The 16,214-nt window shown below is 56.5% G+C and overlaps 5 protein-coding genes across 5 annotated transcripts; 3 read left to right on the top strand and 2 right to left on the bottom strand.

The window, feature by feature from the left end:
• The first annotated feature begins 27 nt into the window (after positions 1–27).
• Positions 28–6,088, top strand: BCV69DRAFT_312630 (hypothetical protein). Its single transcript, XM_025494945.1, has 2 exons — positions 28–1,381; positions 1,455–6,088. Exons 1-2 carry the CDS (start codon positions 211–213, stop codon positions 5,918–5,920), a joined length of 5,637 nt encoding a protein of 1,878 aa, XP_025347838.1. The 5' UTR covers positions 28–210; the 3' UTR covers positions 5,921–6,088.
• An 18-nt stretch (positions 6,089–6,106) lies between these two features.
• Positions 6,107–6,874, bottom strand: BCV69DRAFT_312631 (putative APS1-AP-1 complex subunit; the record flags this gene model as incomplete). The annotated part of the gene is made up of 4 exons (XM_025494946.1): positions 6,107–6,250; positions 6,357–6,401; positions 6,496–6,783; positions 6,869–6,874. The coding sequence occupies 4 exons, from the start codon at positions 6,872–6,874 to the stop codon at positions 6,107–6,109; spliced, it is 483 nt and encodes a 160-aa protein (XP_025347839.1).
• A 175-nt stretch (positions 6,875–7,049) lies between these two features.
• On the top strand, positions 7,050–9,469 carry BCV69DRAFT_282898 (hypothetical protein). Its single transcript, XM_025492515.1, has 7 exons — positions 7,050–7,379; positions 7,445–7,712; positions 7,797–7,979; positions 8,062–8,499; positions 8,583–8,922; positions 9,028–9,042; positions 9,149–9,469. The coding sequence occupies exons 1-7, from the start codon at positions 7,135–7,137 to the stop codon at positions 9,160–9,162; spliced, it is 1,503 nt and encodes a 500-aa protein (XP_025347840.1). The 5' UTR covers positions 7,050–7,134; the 3' UTR covers positions 9,163–9,469.
• Positions 9,241–14,540, bottom strand: BCV69DRAFT_282900 (hypothetical protein). The gene has a single exon (XM_025492516.1). The coding sequence runs from the start codon at positions 14,484–14,486 to the stop codon at positions 9,600–9,602; it is 4,887 nt and encodes a 1,628-aa protein (XP_025347841.1). The 5' UTR covers positions 14,487–14,540; the 3' UTR covers positions 9,241–9,599.
• Positions 14,541–14,846: 306 nt separating this feature from the next.
• Positions 14,847–16,050, top strand: BCV69DRAFT_282902 (ribosomal protein S26e). Its single transcript, XM_025492517.1, has 3 exons — positions 14,847–14,871; positions 15,249–15,558; positions 15,918–16,050. Exons 1-3 carry the CDS (start codon positions 14,854–14,856, stop codon positions 15,998–16,000), a joined length of 411 nt encoding a protein of 136 aa, XP_025347842.1. The 5' UTR covers positions 14,847–14,853; the 3' UTR covers positions 16,001–16,050.
• The last annotated feature ends 164 nt before the right edge of the window (positions 16,051–16,214 follow it).

Genomic DNA, 16,214 nt, shown 5'->3' on the forward strand with positions numbered 1-16,214 from the left:
GGCCATTTCCTGGATCAAGTCCCTCACCACCACCACCGCCAGGACACTTCCTCATCACACCACGCCGCAGAGGCAGTCCTTCTCCTCTGACTTCTAAGCGCCGTTTATCATTCTTCATCTCATCCCGAAGGCCCGCGACATGCTGCCGTAAGCAATGGTTCACATCCATCCCTCACCTCAGCCAGCATCTACCCCGACAGGACCTCACCCATGACCTCCGGTCAAGGTCTCGGGTCCACCAACCCCTGGGCAGAGGAGCCTCCAGCGTCTAGATATGATGAAGACTTAGCTAGCATCCTCGAAAGCCAATCGCAGATTGCTGATGGCAGCGAAAAAAGTCTGCAGACCCGATCGGCAGAAGCAACTGCGCTGACGGACGACCCAGCTCCCTCTTCGGAGCCCTCCTCTCGTCCGGACTTCCTCAATGGAGATGACTACGAGGGCAGTAGACCCGGGACCGCATCCTCAGGTACTTACTCGGCAAAGCTGAGGTCTATACTCGGAAGCGAGGGGGCGGATGAGACCGCAGAGACTCCGGATCCCAGCGGGCAGAATGAGCTTAGAGCCACAGGGGCAGTCAGCATACCAGATGTTGCCAATATGACAATGGATTCCCATGCCGATACCACCTTCGAGCTGCCGGACAACTCAATGCGCTCAATACCCCACGCGCCTGACAATGCTAGATTCCGCTATAGGCCTGGCTTCCACAAGGGCAGGGACCCTAGTCTGTCCTTCTCAATCTCGAGCTCGCAGCACAGCGGCTTCGAAGCTCCTCGGCGGCCTGCAGAATACCCAAGTCTATCTCGCCTACGAGCGAGTGGCATCCTTCGACCCATCTCGTCACCCTCAAGTAAAGCCGCTGATCGTTTTCGTTTTCCCTTTGGTTCAATGAGCTCCATCTCAACTGCACATCGAAACACTTTGGAGGCAGGGTCTTCTGCACCGAATAGTGTATCTCGCGCAACTTCGATATCTAGCTCGATGTCTGCTCAAAGGAACCGCATCTTTCCTTACGGAGCCAATGACATTGAGGCTTCTTCCGACTTCAGCATCGATTCATCCATCCAGCGTCACCGGGCTGACGTGCATCATGGCGGTAAAATTGCGCAGACTGACCTCACAGAGATGGGCATCGCCGATCGAGGGATCTTCAAATGGTCGGCTTTGCGCAAAGTAGCAGCATACTTTCAAGATGGAGGCAAGAGACCCAAAGAAGTACCTATACCAGAGTCGAACCAGACGCTTCCGCAAGTCACTGGTGACAAAACATTGTTCGTCGTAGGGGGCTCGTTGCTGGCCGTCGGCACTACCGAGGGCTACACTTTGGTCTTCGAGTTTGCCCAGAATTTCAAATGTATCTGCGGTTCACCATCTTTAGGTCAGTACATTCATCACGTTTTGTCACCGTGAGCTTGACCTGACCAGACTCACTCTTCTCACCCCCCTTGCAGGTCGTACAGGCGGTCAGGTGACCTCGCTAGCTTTTTCAGCTGACAACTCTTTCCTGGCCGTGGGACACGCCAAAGGACACGTTGCCCTCTACGACTTGGCCAAGCCGTCGTCGCCAGCTCGTCAAGTGCCGCCTGTCATGGCCTCTGAAGTTGCAGCTGGGAGGAGGGAAGGGCACCTCATAGGCTCCAGGGTTCTCCAGGTAGCCTTCGTTGGGGCCAGACATACGGCAATCTTCACAGCTGACGAGAATGGACTCAGCTTCTATCATTCGCTGGGAAAGATATTGGGGGTAGCATCCAACGATACTCTTCGCATCCTTGGACGCTATCCTGAATACATGCCGCCTCACGAGGGTCAAGCTGACGGAATCACTGCGAGGCATAGACGAAAGAGATCGCCGCCAATACTGGCTCTCACGCCGCTGCCTCTCGGACCAGTTGATCATCCTTCAGACGTAGTCCATTTCGTTGCCCTCATGACCACTCAAAAGCTTGTCGTCGTCGGTCTGAGCCCCAGCGCTCGTACATGGTATCGCAAATCAGCTCCCCGCCCATCCGCTGCGGAGAAGCCTCGGTTCGTGACTGAGGCCGCGTCGGCAACACTCGCCGATGCAGTCGAAGGGGACGAGCTTCAAGGTCTGGAAGGGCCCGCAGAGGCGCCCACTCTTAATCACATCCTCTCGCCGAGTCTGTCCGACGAGACAAAACAGCGAGACGATCATCACAGAACAGCTTGCGCATCTTGGTTTCCTGCCTTCCAAGCAGATGAAGTCTCGTCGTGTACCGATGCCTCGGGCTTCGTCCAGCCGCGGCTTGCCTTCGCATTCGACCGACAGGTGTATCTTCTCGACCTTGACGCACGCGAGGCTGTCGCTACTGACAACAGCCACGACAACAGCAGAACGAACGGGAGTAACGCTCAGCAGCAGCGCAAGACAGAGCTACACTTTTCGGAGAGGCTGATCTGGACGGAACCTACAGAGGTGGTTGAAGCAATTCAGTGGCTCTCACATGAGCTGCTACTACTTCTGACGCCGACCAGCTTGAAACTCCTTGACATGAGAGTCGGCAGAGTCACAGAGAGAGAAAGCTTGGAGCCGACTCTCAGGTCACTCGTGAGGATGTCGTCTACTTCAGTAGACAAGGAAGGACAGCCTGCTGGCAATGCTCCTTCCTCCTCCACCTTCGTGGCTCCCAGTGTGCGGGTACACAAGGGAAGGGCCTTCTTCCTGACCCGTCCGCAAATAGTGGTCGGCCAGCTCATTACCTGGGGAGAGCGGCTGCTAGGTCTCGTCTCTACGGGCGACTTCCTCTCTGCCATCGATCTGGCAACTCAGTACTATGAAGGTACAGTCCCTGGATCTTTCATAGGGTTGCCACAGGACCCTGCCCTCCTGAAAGAACAAGTCGGGAGCAAACTCCGAGAGCTCATGTCTGCTTCTGCTCGTTATACCTTCTCTCCGGACCGGTTGACGGACACGACCCACGTCACTGCAGACGGACGAGGTGTTGACCGCACGGAGCTCTTCGTGAGTCTCACCCGCACCTGCGCACATGCTTGTCTCGCAATGGGCGACATGAACTTTCTCTTCGATGATCTATACGATCTCTTCTCCGACAATGGCATCGAGAGTATCTTTGTCGAACAGATGGTCGACTTCATCCTGGCAGGTCGGATGAGACAACTGCCCCTTCCCGTCACACAGCGCCTGATCTCTTCATGCCAACGTGAGGAGAAGTGGGATGTAGCGGAGAAGATCATCTGGCATGTCGATCCTCTGTGCCTCGATCTTGATCAGGTCCTCAAAATGTGTGCGAAGCAGAAGCTCTATGATGCGATGATCTACGTCTTCAACACTGCACTGAAGGACTTCGTGTCCCCCGTCGTCGAGCTGCTTGGCCCTCTCAAGGACTATCTGCGAGCGAGAGCGATAAGCGGCATGACCAACGGATGGGGTGACGAGTCACATGATGCAGCCGATGCGGAAGAGTACAATATGGAGCCAGCGGCTAGCAGTGAAGGGTACAAGATCATGTCTTATATGTCGGTCATCCTATCTGGAAGGTCGTATCCGGCTCAGCAGGTCCTAGAAGAAAGTCTCAGTCAACAAGCGAAGAGTTCTCTCTATGACTTCATCTTCTCAGGTCATTGCATCGTCTGGCCTCCGGGCGGGGGCGGCAAGCTGGTCCTGTCGGTTGATGAATCCGAGACGGAGCCTGCATACCCTTACCTGCTACTCCTGCTGCGGTTCGACGCCGAAGCGTTCCTCGATGCTCTCGACATCGCTTTCGAGGACGCCTTCCTCGATGAGGATCTGGACGAGGGGCAGCAAAGAACAAATAATCTTCAAAGTCAGGTTACTCGGCAGACAGTTGTTGAGATCCTTCTCGAGGTATCGGCCTCGCTAGCGGAGAGCGATGTGATCTTCACAACCATCTTCATCTCTCGCAACGCGCCAAAGTATCCTCAATTCATCCGTCTCTCTGCAAGCACGGTGTCAACGCTGCTGGTCTCGCTCAGTCGCACAGGTGACGAGTCGACGAGAGATGATCGTCAGCTTGCAGCCGAGTCCCTTCTCTCGGCCTACAGGCACTCGTTCACAGACGAGGACCTCGACATGTTCGAGCAAGCCGGCTTCTGGCGGATCCTGCAGTCAGCGTACAAGGCTGCAGGCAAGTGGGAGAAGCTCACCACAATGCTGCTTAGCGATCCCGATTTGGGCGAGGGGGTGTTCGGCCGGCTGACTGAAGTGCTTACAAAGGCCAAGAGCCGTACTCAGAGCAGCAAGACAGAGCTGGCTTCGATGATAGTACACGCTGTTCCTCACTTGATGCCCTACAGTGCCGCTCAGGTGGCACAGCTCATCGATCGGTTCTACCCGGACAAGCATGCTCAAGTACTCGACGAGCTTGAAGCCGATGAGGAGTCGCAGTTCGAGTACTTGAGAGTCTTTGTTGACCCTCACGACAGTGAACACCACGGCGAGGAGGGTCTGCACCCTGCGGCCAGGCGACCTGACAAGAACCACCTCGACGCGGATGCGCGAGAGCTCTTTATCGCCTTGCAGTCACGTTTCGATGCCTCTGCTCTCCTCCGAGTGCTCGACGAGCACCAGAAGGACCCTGGCTACTTTGATCTCGAGACAGTCGTGGAAGTCGCGCGGAGGAACAGTGCATACGATGCAATACTATGGGCTCTGGACAGGCAAGACCAGCCCGCCAAAGCCTTTGATGCCCTCGATGAGACCATTGCTACCGTGGCGCTCAAGATGCGCAAAGCGAGTGAGGGAAGCTACCAAGTGCAGGAAATGGCAGCACAATTGAGGAGGGCGACCAACATGGCAGTGAGAATCTGCAGCGAACGCTGCGAGCCAGCGTCTCTACGTGTGCACACTGCATTCAAGGTCGACGAGATGTGGTACCGCCTGCTGCGCTCCCTCGTGAGTCTCATCCACGCTGTAGCTACCCCAGGGGAAATCTCTTCGGAGTCCTCCGCCGCCTCTTCGCCTGCACTGCAGCTCTCGAGAGACATTGTACAGGACACCCTCTCCGCCATGGTCACCTCCATGTCCGCCGCGACTGTCTCCTTTCCACACCTCTTCCGGCGATTGGTGGATGCAGAGCCGGCGGCCAATGACGGCGGCAGTGCCGGTGCAGGACAGACAGTACGGTACTATGCCGAGGTCAAGACCGTCGTCGAGGGCATGCTGACCGCGTGTCGTCTGCGCACGGATCTGCTGAGCATCACCAATCGTATTTTTGACCGGGATACCTTTTCTAGTCTGGCGCAGCTCACGAGGCAGAGCAAGAGAGGTTGGCGGCCGGCGTACGAGGATGGTCATATATCTCAGGCACTTGGCTCCACGCGTGGAGCAGGAGGACCAGGAGCGGCCAGTACTCCCACAACACCAGCACGAAGACGCCCTCGTCGTACCTCTTCGACCTCCACCGCCGCAACTGCTACAGCTACTGGTCCTGCAAGTGGGACTAGGAAGACGCCTACGCGAGGCATCGATTTCCTGTCGAGCGCCTCTGCCTCGTCCTTTGACAGCGCGTCCTACTTGCCACTGCAGGCTTCGGCCTCGCCATCGTCTTTGCCTTCGCCATCACCGCTGACGCCTAGACTCGACAAGGGCAAGGGTCGGGAGAGGCCGATTGAGGAGGTGCGGCGGGAGGACGAGTTCGGTGGAGTGGAGGAGGACCACCATGGCGGCGGTAGCGGCTCAGTGCAAGGAGGAGACTACTTTAGCTCTCCCCTCACATCTCAAGGCGAAGACGTGGCTGGGAGCGGACCGGATCCGAGTGAAGGGTTCTTGAGCACACCCTTTGCCGCCTTGTACGACGAGGTTCCCATCCCTCTACCTGCGCAGGAGTCGGCGATGGCGGGGGAGAGGATGATGACGCTGGGTGGTGGCGCAGGTGGTGGACGAGGACCGGTAAGAGTGCGGTTAGGGGTTGCTCGGTAGCGGTAGCAGTAGCGGAGGCAGTGGCAGTGACGCAATATCACCCTGTGCATGGCGATGTTGATTGGTTATTCGCCTTCTTGTACCTTCCTTACAAATACATTCGGCCTCGCCGGTCTGGCTGCTCTGTCCCACCTTCCATCCATCAGCTTTCCTCGTCTCCTCTCCTGTTCTGCTATGTGTTCACCCTCACCCACTCCTACTACCGATCCTCGCCAATCCATCCTCAGAGTGCTCCTGGTCCTCAATCGCGTCGCTTTGGCTTACTACCCTGAGCACCGATTTTTTCGATGATTCTTGCATTTCGCCGGATATGATGAGCTCGTCGAGAATCTGCAAGGATAGAGGGAGGGACGGTGCAAGGCCGGAGACGAAGGAGGGGCAAGAGTCAGTTTTTGTTCCCTTTGGGTCGAGTGTGCTCAGGGTTAGGTGAACTCACAGCGTAGGCTTTTTGGAAGTTGAAGATGAGGTCGAGCTCGCAGACCTGAAAGGAGGGGGAGAAGAAGCGTTGCCGGACATCTATCAGGGTTCTGTACCCACCTCATCCTTGCACTCTGATCCCCTCTACGCCCACTTACATTTCCAAAGTAGCGGTCCAATATCTCTACATATCTATGAATGATCTCCAGCGTCACCAGCTCATTATCATCCTGTGCTATCCCTGTAACAAAGAAGAGCGAAGCGTACCTCCTATATACGACTTTTGAGTCCTTGTATTCTAGAAAGTTGCACATGCGGGTACGGCGAGCGAGGACGAGCTGGGTGACGTCTTTGACAATCTTGGCTTTGGTCTTTGGATTGAGAGTGGTGAACCATTTGGCCAGACGAACTTTGCCTTGCCGTGAGATGAGGAGGATCCAATTGACCTGTGAGAGGAGAGGGTGGTGGAGAGACTGTCAGCCACGAGAGTCACTTGTATTAGTGCCTGAAAAGTCTGAGCATGCTACTCACACCCATGCTGGTATGGGACTTTGTCGTCGTCGTCGTCGTCGTCGGTATGATGCGTGGAGGCACGTTGGTTGTGATGCTGTCTAGGCTGTCTAGGCTGCCGTGTCCCTCGAGTTGAATCTCCGCCTGCTGCCCCGCTTTCCGTCGTGGGCGCGTGCGTACGTACGTCTCCACTCACAAGACATGAGCTCAGGATACTGTAAGAAGGTCCTCCTGCTGATAGATCCACCCACGACCCATCACCCTTGCCTTGCTCACCTCTACCCACGATGTCGTCCAGTGGCTCAAGCTCGCTGCCACGAATGAGCAACATCGACGACGTCCTCGCCGTAGCCATCGAGTGCGGCAGCGACCTGGCAAAGGTGGCCCAGTATCTCCTCCCTGCCCTCATCAAGCTCTGCAACAGTCACCATGGCAAAGGTCAGGACGTACTCCTTCAAGCCGCCCAGGGCAATCGTGATCCATTGACCATCGTTGATGCCCAGGAGCACAGCCTCGCCTACGTCTACATCCTGTGAGTGCGCCGTTTGCTTAGCTACTCGGACTCTCAGCTGACCCTCCTGTACTCTCCTCTCCCAGTGCAACCCGAGCCAACGACAGTCTCGAAGACGCTACCGCCTGGCGTGACCTCGTACCCTACATCGACGTCTTCGTCTCCCACTTCCGAGCCCAGCAGCTTCACCTCGAAAACCCAAAGGTACACGACCTGGCCGTAGCCATCACTGCCATTGCAGCAAAGAAGGGCGTGGACCCAAAGTGGGGCGCAGAGACTCTGAACGCGCTCCTCTATAGATTCACTAGCCCCATCCCTGGGCAGCTCACCACGCTGCACACCATACTCGCTACTGTGAGTCCCAGGATGACATAGCTTAGCTGGACAGCGAAGAATGCTGACCACTATCCGCTCGCTCTCTCCCCCTCCCTCGTTCAGTATCTCATGGGCATCGATCAGCCAGGCTTTGCTCATCAATGGGTCTTGAGCCGACCACTGACGGACGCTAGCAGGCGATACAGTCCAATCAGAGCTACCGATGTAATCGAGTACTTCTATGCTGGAGGCTGCGCCTACCTTCAATTGGGCGATTGGGACCGTGCGGAGAGCTTCTTCGAGCAGGTGAGATGGAGTGGTAGGGACTTCATCAAGTGCTCTGAAGAAGGCAGCAGGCTGATCTCATCGAACTAAATCATGCCCACAGTGTATCACCGTGCCTGCGCACTCGGCCCACGATCGACAGGTGCTGGCAAACAAAAAGCTCATTCTTGCACAGCTGCTCAGAGACGGCAAGATCAAAGCTCTGCCTAGCTACGTTTCCCCACCAGTCGCTAGGAACCTCAGACGCTTCATGCAGCCCTACACTGCTTTTGCAGACACGTACGCCTCAAAAGACCGTGGCATCACTCAATCCAGCCTCGAGGAGGTGGCTTCAATTCATGCTTCCGTCTTCGACACCGATGGAGTCGTACCGCTGATCACGATACTCATTCAGCGTCACCCACTGAGGAGGATTCAGAGGCTAGGCAACTCCTTTACCAAGTTGAGCATCAGGGATGTTGTTGCAGTGCTTGCCCTTGTAGGCGCACAGGAGGCAGTGAGCGATGCAGAACAAAGGGTTCTTGCACTCCTCCAACAGCTTGTGAGTGAGGAAACGCCCACCACTACCGTCCAGCGTACTGTATAAAGCCACTGACTTGCGTCTCCACTCCCTTTACCCATCAGATCGCAAATGGCGAGCTGCAAGCTACCCTGACTCCTCACGACCCCTCGCCCATCTTGACCTTCAACCCAAGCACCGCTGTCCTCCCTGCCTCCGGAGGCGGAGCCGCAGCAGCAGCAAAGCCCTTTGCCTCTCTCGAGAGCATCGCCACCCTCTCACAGCAAATGCATCTCCTGCAGCAGTGGAATACCAGACTAGATGCAAAGGAGAGGGAGATTGCACGCAGCGCAAAGTATGTTCAGAAGCAGCAGAGCGCAATCAATGCTGTCGGAGCCGGGAGGATGGGAGGACCTGGAGGCCAGGGAGGACCTGCTGGATGGGCAGGAGGGATGATGTTCGATGGTGAGTAGGGCGGGAGGACGCTGATGTGGGTGCAGCCGTAGTCTGCGAAGCTGACATCGACCACTTCGCCTCTCTGCTCCGCGTGTGTGTGCTCATCCGTTGCAGACGATGTCAACGAAGGTGAGCGGACATACAGCAACGAGTTGGCTGCATACATGCCTGCGAGCTGGCTACTGACTCCCAGAACGAATCTCGCCTTACTCCTTCCCCTACCACTACCTTGCAGACGTCTTCGCCTAATCACTCCAAACCATGTCATCAAGTCGAGCACGGCACAGCTTGTGATCATTCGGGACAAGAAGCAAGCAAAAGAATCGAGCCTCGTTACGTGATTGAAGTGACATTGATTGGAGCAGCGGGATATAGATGACTTGATCAAAAGGGACTGAGATAACAAAGTGAAGAAAGAGAGAGAGGCAAAATGCCACTTCTATCCCCCCTTCCGCGGGGTGGCTTGTACTATAGAAGAAAGCGAAGTCTAGATCATGATCTTGCGTCGAATTGAAACAAAGTGAAGCGAAGCAAGTCGAATCGCCAATGGAATATCGTGATGAGATCTGGACGTGGGGTATAGCCTGCCCAGATGGAGCAGATGGTGGTATATAAATGGATGGATGGGTGGAGAAAGTGGTCGTGGACTGCTCCCTGCCCTTCTTGTGCAGAGGTGGCGTGATAGCTCATAGTCTCGTGAAGCTCTTCCTCGATCCGGCACTAGCAATCAAGCTCCTCTGGGTCCACAAGTCCCTCTTGGACTCAAAGCTACCTTCGTCCCTCGACCGGCTCATCGACAGCGATAGGTCGAAGCTCGAGGCATCCAAAGAATTCTCCTTATCGGCCTCCACCAGCACCACTTGAGCTCCGCTCCGCCTAAGCTTCAGAACCTCCCTCTGTTTCTCCCGCTCCTGCTCCCTCTGCAGCGCCTCCTGCTTCTTCTTCTTCTTGAGCGGACTCATCCATTCCCTTCCCCCTCGACTAGCAGACATGCTAGCAGCCTGCGCACGTGCCGCCTCGTGCGCGTCCTGTGTGAGTCCAGCGAGCACCGTGGGACGGACAAAGGAGGAGCAGCCCATGCGGTGGTTGGAGCTGGAGCTGCTGCTGCTGCTGCTGCTGCTGAATGTGCTGGGGTTGGAACGCGCAGGGAAGCGGGTCGGGGCGGCGAGAGAGGAACCAGGAGTAATGGTGGAAGCGCTGGCGTTGAGCTTGTTGACTGTAGCTCGAACACCATTGGAGAGGGAGCTGCGCCCTTTAGGCGAGACGACAGCAGTCTGAACCTGCTGGCTGGCTCGCTTGCTAGGCGGAGTGTGCTCCACATTCCTCAGCATCGTCATCGTCATCGTCCTTCGAGTAGGAGAAGCGGGAGGGGCTCGTCTGGCATCGCTGTTGATCTTGTCATTCGTGTCCTTGACCCAAGAGCGAGAATAGGCGCTCATGCTCTTCAGCTGGCGCTTCTCTGCCATTGCCATGGCCGCGGTAGCCGCCTCCTGTGCAAGGGAAGCAGAAGAGGAAGAGACGTTGCTCGAATCGTCTTCGTTTGAGGTGGCATCGGTGGCGGCGGACTCGTCAGCTACTGCTGCCCTTTCTGCTGAAGCTTGACACGGTGTGTTAGCTCTGCTGGTGAGAGAAGAGCGGGAAGCGACCGAGAGGTCTTCCTGCGTCGGCTCAGGCGGTGGAACAGGAGGCGGCAAGAAGTCCGCCTCCGGCAATGCTGGGTAGAGAGATGGCGTAGGGCTGCCAGGAGCTGCATGCCTTGCACTTGTCTCTTCAGCTTCCTGCTCCTCTCTATCACCATTGACAGATGCTGTCCCAACGAGCTTGCGGAGCCCCTCGATAGGTTGGCCGAAGAGTGTGGAGAGTCTTCGAGTGAAGACTGCCGAGGTTCTTTGGATCAAGCTTGCCTCCTCGGGCGAATCAGCACGAGAAGTATCAAGGGGCCCTGGCACCAATGGTACTTCTTGCTCTGCCTCTTCGGTATCATCCTCGACCTCGCTCAGAGGGTCATCGAGCCTTTGTTCGTGCAGAGGGCTGGCTTGAGAGGCGATAGGGCTCGGCGCAGGACTCAGTGAATGGGTCCAGCCTCTCCTTCCCGCCTGCAGTGGAGTAGAGTGCGTCGCAATGTCGGCAAACACGTTACTGAGCCTGCTGCTTCCCCTGACGCTCGTCATCGGAGAGACGTCACCTACGCTAGACTGATCTCTCAAGAATTGGCTGAGAGCAGGCGAGCTCTGTCGTGTGATCGAGCTGGTGGAATTACCATCGCTGTAATTGATGGGTCTTTCGGCGATAGCAGCTTCTTCGGCAGTGAGGCATCCTGGGTAGTCGGCTTCCAGCCGGACGAACCAATGTCGCTGCAAGGCCTGGACGGAGCGTGAAAGGTTGGTGTATGACCAACGCTTTCTCAGCATGCTCTTTTCGATGTTGTGAGCGGCAATGAACGCATCGACCACGGCACTCTGTTCGACCGCCCTTGCTGCTCGTCTTTGACCAAGCAATGTGGGTTGAAGGTCGCCACTTCCATAGTTGTCTGAAGCCGCCATGTGTCGTACGGTCCTCCGGAAGACCTTGTCGAGAGCTCTCCAGGCCTGCCTCGGGAACGCGCCTGCGTTCTCCTCCAGAAGAGCGCGAACATCGACATGACCGCCAGATTGCAACGTCTGAGGAACTTGTAGACTTTCCTTGGCAGCAGCCGGGGTCACACTAATTGCGGGCGAGAAGCTCCAAGCTCCTGGCGCAGCGGGAGTTGCTGCAAGCTGTGGTACCTTGGCTCTCGGCGTAGAGTCCCTTACGACTGAGGTTGCCGCCTTTTGACTCTTCTGAAGCTCTGACTCAGCTTGACTGAGCAGCCCTGGCAGGAGCCCTTCGTTACCCATTGTTGTCGCGTTTGCATCACTCGCCAGAACGCTCCCGACAAAGGTAGCCTCTGCACCCTCATCTTCATCCGTGACGACGTGCCCCTCGTGGATCCACTTGTGGTGTACTCGAAGAATAGCAGCGGCCCGAGCGGCGGCTTCGGCATCTGTGCTCATGACCTCAACGATAGACGTTGGACGTGCCATCGAGTGCATGATGGAGCGCGACGAATTTGAGTGGAGGTAAGAATGGTCAACACTAGAGTGTGGATACCCACTCTGGGATTGTTGAGCCGTATCGAGGTTGTGGGCGGCCAGCTGTGTGCCTCTCGGACGGGTCAAGTCGGCCATGCCTTCTTGAGGTGCGGGCTGAATGTCATTCTCGACGGCAGCCTCTGCCGCTGCAGCCTCTTTGGGTGCGGCTTCTACTGCTTCGACTTTCCCCTGAGAGGACGAAGCATTGACGTCGAGGGCCTGTAGCGATGCTTCAAGATCGGCCTCCTCCTCAGCTTCGCTGTCCGGATGAACCGCGGCAGGGGCAAGTGCTGCGAGACTCGCATCGACCTCGTCTTCGTCGTACGTAGTTTCTTCTTCTTGGGCTTGCTGATCTCCTTCTTCCTGGGCTCGCGCTGGCTCTTCGTAGGAGACACTCATATCACCTTCAGCCTCCTCATCTTCCTCGCGCCGAAGCTCGCGCTGCTCCACAAAGAAAGAGAGTTCCCCTGCCGCTTCTTCTTCAGCGCTATCATTGCCTGCTCCAGAGTCAACGCACTCGTCGACAGGCTCGGCTGCCTCCTCTAGGTCGTATGCTTCCATGACTTCAGCTCCAATGGTCTTGCTCTTCTCATCTGTAGCGAAAGCGGGCACAGCTGAGCTTTGACGTTCGACATCTTCGACTGCAGTGTCCTGAGAATCGAATTCGACTTCCTGCGATGTCTCTGCAAGCCCCTGATCTTCATCATCGCTAGCAGCGACCTGGGCTTGAGACTGCTCATGCGAGAGGACTTCCTTCTGTGCTGCGAGCCCTGAGGCTTCCTCTTCGACATCGCTCACGTGGGCAGCGTTGTAGTCGTTGTCGTCGTCGGAGTAAGAGTGTGACACACCTGCGTCAAAGACATCAATGTTGTCGTATTGCCCGTATCCAATAGCGAACGGATCATCTTGCACGCTACTGATGACATGATGTAGCTCTTGAGCTTGTCTAGAGAAGTCGCTTAGGTCCGCTTCTGGGTCTACCTGTAGGTCTGCCTGATCTTGACGTGGGGCACTGCCATCTTGTGTGTCCCCTTCGGCTCGTCTAACGTCCTCTCCCTGCTGCGTCTCGACTCGGCTAGGGTTGTCGTCCGATGCCTTGTGCCGCGTCTTCACAGCTGCGAAAGTGTCATTCTCCTCGCCTTCATCGTACTCCCGTACCCACTCAGGCTCATATTCGTCAGGGTGACCCTTGAGCAAGATCGGGTCTTCGCCAGGGCTGGCAGGCGCGGGGACGAAAGGGCTGAGCTTCTCTTCTGGTTTGAGGGGAGGCAGGCGCTTGATTGTCGAGAAGAATGCCCGCTTCTCAGCTGCTGAGGCGAATGTCTTAGTGGGAGTACGGACTGGCTGAGATGACGTGGCTCGCCGGCGATTGCCAGGTGGACGAGGGTCTCCAAATGCAGGGACTTTGGTCGTAGGCAGAGGCTGAGAGAATGATACTCTGGGACGCTCAGCTTCGTGGCTGGCTTTGGCTTTGCGTATTGACTTCAGGGAGGAAGCAGTTCGATCAGGCTGAGAAGCTGACTGCTCGAGTTCTTGATTCGCGTTGTGGCGTGATGAAGAAGCGACGGCTGCCTTGCGAGCACTTTGTGACTTTGCTGCTCCCTGCTTACTGGAATCCACAGCTACCGGGGCTAATGCTGGCCAGACACCCTTGCCGTGTACGGTCTTAGTGGCCACACGCTTCGATCTCCTGGAAATGGAGCTATCGGATCCTTGTGAGAGAGAATGGGAGAGATCGAAGGAAGAGGGGGTGGATGCATTGCTGATCGACTGGGAGGCGTTGAGGAGCTCGCGATCAAGCGCTGCCTGGCGTGCTCGACTGGTGGTTGCTTTACGGCGAACATCGGCAACAGCAGTAGAATTTGCTGGGCTCGATCTGATCGCTTGCTGAGAGCTGATGCGTTGGCGCTGAATGTTGTTGTAGGTCTCTCCGTCACTTTCATCGCATTCGCTGTCACTTGCGTTGCTGTCCAGATGGCGTTCAGCAAGTGCTGTCTTCTGCGCTAGAGCATTGCCTCTGCGTGCAGACCTATCGTTTTGCACCTCCTCGATCGAACCAAGTCTTTCTTTCGCTGGGGTGAGTCTCTCATCCAATCTCTTCCTCTCCCTCGGATTGGGAGAGATGCCGTCAACACTCAGCGCAGGGCTCAACATAGGCCGATTGCGCTTGGGGTCCAATCCCCTTGCTGGAGTTGAGGGCCCGGACATCGGCAAGTGAGAGGAAGAGCTCATACTCTTCTGAGGCGAAGGCGAGGGAGGCGATTGTCTTCGGACGGATGTGTGGGTGGTGCGACTGCTTGTGTCGTTGGGCGACTGTGTGCGAGGGGGAGTGGGTGGTAGGAACGGCAGGATCTCCTTCGAGCGTAACTTGTCCAAGAGTAGGGAGCCGCTCTTGGGCAATGTGTTGATGCTTCTGCTGCCCAGTGGCAAGGGTCTGGTAGCAGGAGCCTCGCTGGATGTCATGGCTGAGCAGCGAGGAGCAAGGTGACGATACGCAGTGGTGTGATGGTATTGGGAATCGCTCCGTCTGAAGCGAGGTCCCCGAAGTGTTGCTCTGCCCTGAGCACACAACAAGGCGTGCGTCGACGGAGTTTCAGTCGACGCGAGCCTCAGCCTTCGCCATGTGACTTGCGTCAGGCCGGAACGGGACGGAGGGTGCTGGGCTCCCTCGGAACGGAAGTGTGGGCGAGGTCGATTGGTTTGCGGCGCGGCGGATGAGCGCGCGGCGGAGAGGCTGGAAGTGGGAGGAGGGCGGAGAGGACTCGGGGCGCCCCTCGTCTTCTGAACTTCGTAACTTCACACCTCACCAACTCACCACACATACTTCATCATGACTAAAAAGAGGAGAGTGAGTATCCACTTTGCACCAATCCCTCACCGAGATTATCGACACTGCTCTCATCGTCTAGAGGGAATAGAGGGGCAGTAGACGCACCGGCGGAGGAGGTAGTGGCGGAGGAAAATGAGAAGCGGCAACCATACGCAGGGCTGGTCTCAACGAAGGAAGCGAGCTGGACGTCGCAAGCTCAGCAGGAAAGGAGAATTCGTCAGAGGAACAAGTTGGCATAGGACGAATAGGTAGCAGATCGAGGGGATGCCTATGAAGCAGGGCGAGCATGATGCAGCAGGAGGCAGAGATACATTGATCGCGGGAGTGTCCGCCACTACAAGAAGGAAAGCAGAAGCTCATTGCGCCTCTACCCTCCCCTGCTTCCCCTCTATCAGAACGGTGGACGAAACAAGCACGGCCGAGGCCACGTCGGATTCGTCCGATGCTCTAACTGCTCCCGATGTGTGCCCAAGGACAAGGCAATCAAGCGATTCACTGTCCGCAACATCGTTGAGGCCGCTGCCGTCCGTGACATCTCGGACGCTTCGGTCTACGCCGAGTACGCCCTGCCCAAGCTCTACATCAAGATCGCCTACTGTGTCTCGTGTGCCATCCACGCCCACGTTGTCCGAGTGCGATCGCGCATTGGACGAAGGAACCGTGCTCCCCCCGTTCGAGTTCGTTACAACAAGGACGGAAAGAAGAGTGAGTATTCGATGGACTCGTATGTTCGAATATCCGACAGGAGGGTCGTGGCCAGGGAGTTACTGGAGACAAGGTCGAGCACATCGGAGAATCCGATGCTACGAAGCACCCTCGCTCCTCAAGTGGCGCACGTCGTCAGTGATTAACCTAACTCCAATACATGTTAGACTGCCGACCCCAACTCGGGATGACGAGGCAAACGTTAATCACCATCTTTCGAATGAGACTTCGAATAGCCACGTGGAGGATGGAGAGGGAGGCTACGATGGTGATGGAAGGACACGGAAGGCACGCCCGCATATCCTCTGTGCGCACACGATGCTTACACCTCTACCTTCTTCGCCCCTTGCCTTCATCAGTCAACCCAGCTGTCGCTGCCGTCCAGAACTCCGGTGTCGGTCCTCAGGCCGGAGGTGCTCCCGCTCCCACTGTCCGAGTCTAAGTCTGTCGCCTCTTTCCTTTTTGTAGGATAGACGAGCCGCTTTCTTTGCCTCTCGACACTCTGTCGGTAGTTGTACATTCACCTCATTCGTTCTGAAACCAAAACACATCACTGTAGTTCCTTCATCTTTACGCTTCTCGTATGACTGCCCCCGTCTTGAGAGCAGAGCGCTTCACTACGAGCCTATTCCTCTCGCTAGCGTTTGCATGATGTC

Source organism: Pseudomicrostroma glucosiphilum (genome assembly GCF_003144135.1).
Source record: "Pseudomicrostroma glucosiphilum strain MCA 4718 unplaced genomic scaffold BCV69scaffold_7, whole genome shotgun sequence".
NCBI classification, from domain to species: Eukaryota; Fungi; Basidiomycota; class Exobasidiomycetes; order Microstromatales; family Microstromataceae; genus Microstroma; species Microstroma glucosiphilum.

Excerpts from the sequence above, each read along its gene's own strand:
- BCV69DRAFT_312630 (XM_025494945.1), top strand. The coding sequence starts at position 211 with ATGACCTCCGGTCAAGGTCTCGGGTCCACCAACCCCTGGGCAGAGGAG. Across the intron at positions 1,382-1,454 it reads CTGCGGTTCACCATCTTTAG|GTCGTACAGGCGGTCAGGTG; the intron begins GTCAGTACATTC and ends CCCCCCTTGCAG.
- BCV69DRAFT_282898 (XM_025492515.1), top strand. The coding sequence starts at position 7,135 with ATGTCGTCCAGTGGCTCAAGCTCGCTGCCACGAATGAGCAACATCGAC. Across the intron at positions 7,713-7,796 it reads TGCACACCATACTCGCTACT|TATCTCATGGGCATCGATCA; the intron begins GTGAGTCCCAGG and ends TCCCTCGTTCAG. Across the intron at positions 7,980-8,061 it reads CGGAGAGCTTCTTCGAGCAG|TGTATCACCGTGCCTGCGCA; the intron begins GTGAGATGGAGT and ends TCATGCCCACAG.
- BCV69DRAFT_282900 (XM_025492516.1), bottom strand. The coding sequence starts at position 14,486 with ATGACATCCAGCGAGGCTCCTGCTACCAGACCCTTGCCACTGGGCAGC.
- BCV69DRAFT_282902 (XM_025492517.1), top strand. Across the intron at positions 15,559-15,917 it reads CAACAAGGACGGAAAGAAGA|TCAACCCAGCTGTCGCTGCC; the intron begins GTGAGTATTCGA and ends TGCCTTCATCAG.